This window comes from Lupinus angustifolius, chromosome LG05, assembly GCF_001865875.1.
Source record: "Lupinus angustifolius cultivar Tanjil chromosome LG05, LupAngTanjil_v1.0, whole genome shotgun sequence".
NCBI lineage: Eukaryota > Viridiplantae > Streptophyta > Magnoliopsida > Fabales > Fabaceae > Lupinus > Lupinus angustifolius.
In genome coordinates, this window is record NC_032013.1 from 6,561,071 (window position 1) to 6,569,993 (window position 8,923).

The 8,923-nt window shown below is 33.0% G+C and overlaps 1 protein-coding gene across 1 annotated transcript in view; it reads left to right on the plus strand.

Moving 5' to 3' along the window:
* Positions 6,783-8,923, plus strand: part of LOC109347590 (apyrase 2-like) — an 8,400-nt gene continuing 6,259 nt past the window's right edge. Inside the window, exons 1-4 of the mRNA XM_019587519.1 lie at positions 6,783-7,548; positions 7,627-7,755; positions 7,879-7,935; positions 8,029-8,121. Coding sequence (XP_019443064.1) covers positions 7,237-7,548; positions 7,627-7,755; positions 7,879-7,935; positions 8,029-8,121 — 591 coding nt within the window. The 5' untranslated portion in view covers positions 6,783-7,236. The remainder of the gene's footprint in view (positions 7,549-7,626; positions 7,756-7,878; positions 7,936-8,028; positions 8,122-8,923) is intronic.

Below are 8,923 nucleotides of genomic sequence, written 5' to 3' on the forward strand. Positions count from 1 at the left end.
AATAAATCTTTGGTTCATCATGGCAAGCGTGAGAACTGCCTCAACAAATTCCTGGTTCATCAAGGCAAACACGGGAACTGCCTCAATAAATCATTGGTTCATCATGGTAAGCGCGGGAACTGCCTCAACAAATCCTTTGTTCATCAAAGCAAGTGCAGTAATTGCTTCAACAAATCCCTAGTTCATCATGGCAAGCGCGAGAACTGCCTCAACAAATCCATGGTTCATCATGGGAAGCGCGGGAACTGCCTCAACAAATCCCTGGTACACCATGATATTGCAAGAGGAGTCAAAGTTTGCAAGTCCATTTTTCTACGTAGTTTTAATGAAGACAAAGATTTGAAGAGAACTTGAAGATTGATTCAACTAAACAAACAACAAGGCTAAGAGTCAAGGATGAGAATCTTACAAAGCTAAAATTAAGTAAAACTTAAAATAAGAGAGTCCATCATCCATTCATGATAGATAGTATGCATGCACCTCATTTGATAACACATGATTTCATTGCATGAAATTATCACTTATTTTGAAATCCTACTTTCCATATGCATACATCTCATAGAAGGTTTTACCATGCATCAAGTAACTTATTTTTCACACAGTTAATTGATTATGCAAGAAATTAATCGATTAAATAAAGTTATAGAGACTTTTGATTAAGTTTTCTGAATTTAGATAATCGATTAAGTATCTTAGTAATCGGTTAATGATTAATGTTCAAAAGAATCGAAAACTATTTTCAAACATGTTAATCGATTAACTGAATAGATAATTGATTAAGGGCAGTTAAAATATATTTTATATATAAGGCTGCATTTTAACCCATGAGTCAGAATTAGACATTCAAAATTTTAGATCATACTCATACCATACGAAAATTATGTGCATCAATTTTCAAGTGAAAAAGTCTTAAGTTCTTGAGTAATTTTCAAAGAGAAGAACGAATTTGATTCACAATTTTTCAAAGAGTGTTATACATTTTCATACACAAAAACCATCATAGTCTTTCACCAATTTTTGTACATCTTTATGAGATTCTTGTGTGAGATTTTTGTAGCTGATCATTAGAGTGATTAAATTGTACTTAGTGAGTGCATCACAACTCAACTTTCTTGTTAGCCATTTGAGAGAAGAATCACTCTAGTTGCGGTTAGGATTGATTAGTGTTCTTCACCACTTATACAAGGGTCTTGAAAAGAAGCAAGAATCGACTAGGACAGAATCGTGAGTAGGTAGGGTATCCAAAAGAGGCGAGAGAAAGTCAAACCATATTGCTTGGCTTAGAGTTCAAGAAAGGAGCGTGTGTAGAAGTGTCACATTGGAAGCTTGTGTGTAATTGACATTAAAGTTTCTAGTGAAGAAAAAATCTCCCAAACCAGACGGGAAGACTAGATATAGTTTGCAAGTGTTCCCATAAATGAACTAGGATAAATTTCTCTGGCTTTTTCTTCTCTTCCTTTATCTCTTTTATTTTACGTCTTTACATCCTTTAAATTGTTTCGTGATTAGTTCTATTGATTCATCACTTGCCCATTCATTGATAATTGTGTGGGACATTCTGTGAAACTGATCTATTTCTGTAAAGATTTAATTTCCAGGATATGGGTTGTGAAATAACTATTTTCAAGAATATCAAGAACTAGTAGGATAATCAATTAAGATTGTTGTTAATCGATTAAGACATTACTATCTTTAATCCATTAAAAACATTGATAATGGATTATACTAGGTATTTTTCAGAAAGTAAAATTAACCGGTAAAAGTGGTAACTTTGTAGCGTGACACCTATTCACCCCCCTCTAAGTGTATTTATACTCTAATCGTACCCAACACACCAAAGCAAGTGTGAGAATGGCTTCAACAAATCTCTAGTTCATCTTGACTAGTGCGTGAATTGCCTAAACAACTCTTTGGTCCATCAAAGCAAGCGCGGGAAGTGCTTCAACAAATCCCTGGTTCATCATGGTAAGCGCGAGAATTGCCTCAACAAATCCCTGGCCCACTAGTAGAGCATCGATCTGCTTCATCAAAATTCGGTACCTTCTCAAAGGTTTTTTGTAAGCCTTGACAAAATAGCGTTCATATATTTATTGGTTACCTACAATGATACCTCTCAAACCTCGATTTGCATGCTATTAGGTAAGCAACAAGTAAAGAAGAGCAATTGTGAACACTCATTTTTGTCTGGCCTAGAAAAAATCCCAAAATTTGTTTCTTTAAATAGTTGAATTCTAAAAAAAATGAATTTTGAAAAAATAATAAAAGTTAATTTCCAAAAACCTACATCATTTTCCTCAAAATAAAAGAAAAAATCAAATTGAAATGGGCTTCTAAAATCCCATACATAAAAAGCAAGGAAATAATAAAAAAAATTCTTTTGATAATTTCGAAATTCAAACATTAAATAAATAGAAAATTAAATAACTATTTTTTTATTGATTTTCTATTAAATTTCGGATTTATCAAAGTAAACAAAACATAAAGAAAAAACATTATCCTATGGAAGCTTCTAGGATTTTTTGAGAATAAATAAATAAAATAAAAAAGGGAGAGTCAATTCAATTTTATCAAAATCCCTAAAAGTATGCAATCTGGTTTATCAAATTAAAGAATTAAGTAACTTAATTTCAGGAGTTGGGTGGTTTAGGTTTTAGTATAAATATGTGTATTAGGGTATTAGAAAACACATTGACTCACAGATCCACCAATCACACGGCGAAACATGTCTCAGTCTCAATGCATCTGTCTACACCAAATCACCAAACCAACATGAGCGCATGACCCCATACGGACGGGAGCATGGTTGAACCCGTGTAGCCTTCCACTAAACCAACCAGGTCATGCCACGTGTCTCTACTATGTATTCTTTAATGCCCAAGCTAGTTACACGCTTGTCTAAGTTCTCACAGTGCAAAAAGTTCATTCCTTTGCAATCAGATATAATCATTTTGCTCTAATTTGTCCTTTTATCTATTTATTCCATATTACAATGTTAATTTGTAAAATAAATTTTATACAAATAAGTCACTGATTATATTGGTGAGACACATTTAAATGAATGTGTTTTTGGTATAAATAATAAATAGTAAAAGAAATCCCTTTTGTGTATCCATGAATTAATCAAAAACAATTTATGATTATTTTGTCAATTTAAAAAATTCCCTTTTATGTGATTTATTATTAACAAAATTCGAACATTTTATTAAAATAAAACATGACAATGTTATTAAAAATACTTATTAGAATGAAATAATTTTGGGAAGTTAATGAAAGATGGAGGAGGGTCGCATAAATACTTCTCATCCTCAATTCATCTTCAAAAGGTCGTGTTATGCTGTTTCTTTTCACTCGATTAAATCCTAAAGTCGATAAGAAACCTTTTTTGAATTAAGTTAGTAATTAATAAAATCAATAATTAAAGAACCAATTTTCATAAATACGCAAAAAAAAAAAACAAATATTTTCAGTAAAAAATAAAATTTTCCAACCACATAAAGGATTGAGGAAAGGATGTCTCTAAGAGCTTCTTTTTCTCAACTCATCATTCAGACGGTTGCGATATGCCGCTTATTTCCTTAATTAAAACAATCAACCAACGATCACATTTCAAATAAGAACTACTTAGCTTTGATTCCATATCTATGATAGGAATATATAGGAGCAAGATCACCTTGTCAGATACAATAATAAAAAATAATTTTTTTTATCCTTTTAATAATTAATTAAATAACTAAATAATTCCAAAATATAATATAAACCATATAATTTAGTGAGGGGTACCGTTTAGAACGGGCAGATTGTGTGCTACCACCTTCCCTACTCTATAACCGATTCCCGAATATGGATATGAAAAATCTAAAACTCAATGTGATTGGGCTAAAATATTTTTCTATATTAATTACCATAAAATGTAATGGTGACTCTAATAAAGTTGTGCAACCGAAAATTGGGGCGCGACAACGCCTTTTTGATATAAATAGTGTATTTAAAATGACATAAGTGCTCTTATTATATTATATATATAATTAAATACAAGGAGGAATTCATTTACACCCAAGTTAAGTTACAATAGTTATACTCAATCTCAGTCGTTGATTTTTTTAAATATAACGTACCAAATGGTGAGTGAAATAAGTGACGAGAGAGAAAAAGAGAAATCTTAGATGAAATTTAAGTTTCATCTATTTGATACGTTAGATTTAAAAAAATCAATGGCTGAGATTGAGTATAACTATTATAACTTGGGTGTAACAGATCCCTCCTCATTAAATATTATGGCTAATTTTTAAATCCTATTTTTTGTCGTTGCAAATTAAATAGGTAAGTAATTTATTTTTTATAATATTGATCAATATTCTAACATATAAATTAAGTTTATTACATAAAATTTAATGAAAATCATTAACATCTTATATCTTCTTCCCACTAAATTTAAGTTTCATCTATTTAGTACGTTAGATTTAAAAAAATCAATGGCTAAGATTGAGTATAACTATTGTAACTTGGGTGTAACAGATCCCTCCTCATTAAATATTATGGCTAATTTTTAAATCCTATTTTTTGTGGTTGCAAATTAAATAGGTAAGTAATTTATTTTTTTATAATATTGATCGATATTCTTTTAAGTAACATATAAATTAAGTTTATTACATAAAATTTAATAAAAATCATTAACATCTTATATCTTCTTCCCACTAATGCATCTAAAGAAGGTATAACCCACAATCACTTTTATATTTCTAACTATATTATTTCCACATATTTGCATTTTATCTTTTTAATTTATTTGTAATATGTCACTAAGTAATTATGTTTCCTTTTCTTTTTACTCAATTTTTATTGAGTATACACAATTACTATTTATTTGTGAGTTCATAAGCAACAAAAATAAAATTAAGTTATCTACTTTCAAACAAAAATCAATATAAACAAAGAAGTTCAATAGATTGTATCTATTTCCACATAGACTATTGTTCTTTCAATTCATTCATGGTAGAAGGACAAATTTGAAATATTTGATTCATTTCTTCATTTTCTTCACAAACTAGGGATTGAAAAGTATTTTTGGGGCACATGCATATTTTTCTTTCTTTTCTATTTAGTGTTTGAACCAAAAAGTGGAAAATGACATTTTCTACAACTGTTTTCCTCCTCTTTTTTCTCATCTTGTTTTCTATAGAAGCAAACATAGTGTAAAGGAATAATCTTATGGTCTTATCTTAATGTAACCTAGTCTCAATATATTTAGGATTAGGTGAGACACATAACTCACCTACCTTGGGTCCATAGTAGTTGATGTTTTACAAGAGAAACAATACATTTAGGAAGGGGTGAGACACATAACTCACCCAGTCTCAATATATTTACGATTATGTCTCATATTATCGAAAAACTTCCGAGGAAAAGAGAGCTAGCAACATGTTTCATTGGACTGTTGTACAAATTTGGAAAGATGCACTAGAAGTTTGGAGAATTAGGCTCTAGGTAACATCATCAAGGATATTCAAAAATACTTGCGCTGAATGGGGAGAAAACTCTTATGTGGATGAGGTCGTAAAAAGTTAGATATTAAGCAAGATGGAACGAGATATTCACTAAGGTGAAAATTATTGTTTAGTTTTTCTAAGGAACATGATATTCACGAAGATGAATATTATTATGTAAATTTCTGAAGGATGAAAGTATTTCAATGAAGGCGAAAATTGTTGAAATTGCTTGAAATACTATTATAACAAGTCTCACATTAAGTTAAGGGATTAAGATATATATTAGGCTAGAGCTTGTACTTAATAATCACTAAATACTCTTGAGGAAATAGTTAAAATTGACAAAATTTTATCAACAAATAATATAATATCTATACATTATTAAGATAAAGATTTATACACAATAATATATCTTCCCATATCTTTCTTTATTTTATTTATTGTCTATTGCTTCTTAACACACCAATAAATACTTATCAACACCAATATTGAAACACAATCCTATAAACCATGAGTGAACTCATCATCTTCTTTCATTTAAAAGTTCATTATTTGTAACCACATGAAAAACTTGTATGGAGATACATATAATACGTTATATTTGGAGATAAATATATTTTATGGTTTTTGATGCTATTATTTAAAATTAAATTAGAATTAAAATATTAATGTGTTATCAGGATCTTATTGATTATCTCTACATGGTTTCGTCTCTACACGAGTCTGTCTCTTGTAAACACTTTTTACACATATATGATATGTCATGTTTCCCACGTCACGCACACTAGTTGAACTTAGGAATGTCAATAAGGTGGGTCGGGGCGGGTTTGCACATACCCAAACCCAAAATTCAAAACCCGAATCCAAACTCAACGGGGTTGAAAATAAAAATATCATTCCCGAACCCGAAAAAGACCCAAAAATGTTAAAGTATTAAGGAAAAATGACATTTTTTTCGTGTCATTTTTCTTTAACATTTCTATTTTTTCTTGTATTATTTCATTTATTTTATGTTTGAAGATCCAATAGTATGTAAAGTGAAATTAGAAATTAAAAACAATGGGCAAATGATAGAAATTTCAATTTTAAGTTGAATTACCTTACTTCAGGGCGGGTTCGGGTTATGGTCTTTGTTATACCAAACCCGAACCCAAAATTTAAACCCGGGTAAAACCTAAACTCAATCACATCAGATTTTCTCCATTAAATTCAGATTCAGTTCGGACGAATATCCACATGTTTAATTTTTATTGCCATATCTAGTTGAACTACACATCATACAACAAAACACGCGGAAAGACACAGAACAAACTCTGACTTGTCTCTCTCTGCCAACTCAGAGTTCGACTAATGCCAACTCAGCAATCTTCCTTCTATTACACTTCACAGCTACACCATTTTTCCCGCTTTTCTCTCACTAAACTCACACACAGAGAGTTAGAGAAATCAACGTGAACCAGCAGTTTTTCATTGTCAGAATACGACGGAACTAAACACCTCTTTTCACCGATCTGTCGTCGTCGTTTTTAATTACTAACATTTGAGAATCCACCAACACACAGATCTGGAGTCGCTTCAAGATCTCAAGCAGTTGAAGGCTCCACCAACCGCCGCTTCTTCCAACGGTCAGATCCGTTACCGATCGCCATCTTCCGCTGAGCTCTTCGACGGCCAATCCAACAGCAACAATTCCCCGCCATCGCACGCCACGGATCAGCACCACTCGCCGGAATTCGAGCTCTCTGGCAAAATGCTGAAGCGCTCCGGCCGCCAGGAGTCCTTCTCTGACAAGATCTACCGGTTCCGAGGAACCTTGCTCGTTGTCTCCGTCCCGCTCTTACTCATCACATTCGTCCTCTACATGATGCCTTCCAGTTCCTCCGACGAATCCGTCGGAGACTATACCCTCGTCAACCGGAAGATTTCTCCGGAAAAGAAATCCGGTAGCTCCTACGCTGTCATATTCGATGCCGGAAGCTCTGGCAGCCGCGTCCACGTCTTTCACTTCGATCAAAACCTAGATCTTGTTCACATTGGCAAAGATCTCGAGCTTTTTGTTCAGGTCAAAGTGGAATCAATTTTTTTATTTTTATTTTCTTGTTAAAAAGTGAGTTTGCACCTAATTTTATTTGTTTTGCAGATTAAACCGGGTCTAAGTGCGTACGCTCAGAATCCAAAAGAGGCAGCGGAATCTCTTGTTTCGCTTTTGGATAAAGCGGAAAGTGTTGTACCTCGTGAGTTGCGATCCAAGACACCAGTGCGAGTCGGGGTGAGTGCTTTTGATCGAAAATTGAATTTGTTTATGTTGAATGTATATCTGAATTTTGTCAAGGATTTTTGAAGTTGTGTATTCTGCATTTGAGTGTTTGAAAAGAAAATTTAATTGATGCAGGCAACTGCAGGTTTAAGGGCTTTGGAAGGCGATGCATCTGATAGGATCTTGCAAGCGGTGATTATTACTAGATGTCGAATACTTTAGCAGTCATGTCTAGTTTTTTTACATTTTTTATAAACTTTTTGTTGTTTCATTCTTTAATATTAGGTAAGGAATTTGCTTAAAGAGAGGAGCACTCTGAAATCTGACTTAGACGCGGTTTCAGTGCTGGATGGAACACAAGAAGGTGCTTTTCAATGGGTATGACTTATGAACTTGGTAGTGGCTTTAACTTTTCTTAATAGATTATGTCATTCATTATGAGTGCATCAAGACTAGAATGCATCCTGACTATAGGAGAATTGCAAGTTTTTTGTGTGTTTACCAAGGGCATCCCCTATTCTCAAGGTAGGGAACAAATTCCTTTTGAGGTGAGTGGTTGCCACTACTTTCAGCAAGTGTGGCTTCTGAGGATTGAACTTTGGCCATTGTGCTTGTACTTTATGTGTGGATCCAGCATGGTCTTACATCACTAAACTAACTCGTTGCTAGTTGAATTGTAAGCTTTTACTAGTAGAATGCATATGGACTAGAAGAGAATTGAGGACCTTTAACTTACATATATCAGATTGTTAATACTGTTCTTTATAGATTACATGATGGTTTATGTTGATTGTGAGATTTGAACTTTGTGCTTTGTTTTTTTTTTGTGATTTGGGGGGACTGGTTGAAAGAACTGTGCTAAACGTTACTTTTTCTATTAAATGGAGTTTTATGTGTATGAAGGTGCTTTTGTGACAAGTTAGCTAGAAGTAGTACACGTCCTTCTCTTACCCATTCCCATTTGTCAGTATCCATATTTCTTGGATTATACCTTGGTGCAACATTTCTTGGATCATGAGTTCAATTTGTTCCTTATGACTATGGGGGTAACGATACGGCCTAGCTTTGATCAGATTGGACCCTTCCACCAAAGGGATGGCATGATTCTGTGTTCTGGAAGGAGGTAAGCCTGTTGGTTTGCTAAATACAAGATTGTAGTGTAGCAGCAAGGGGGGGGGGG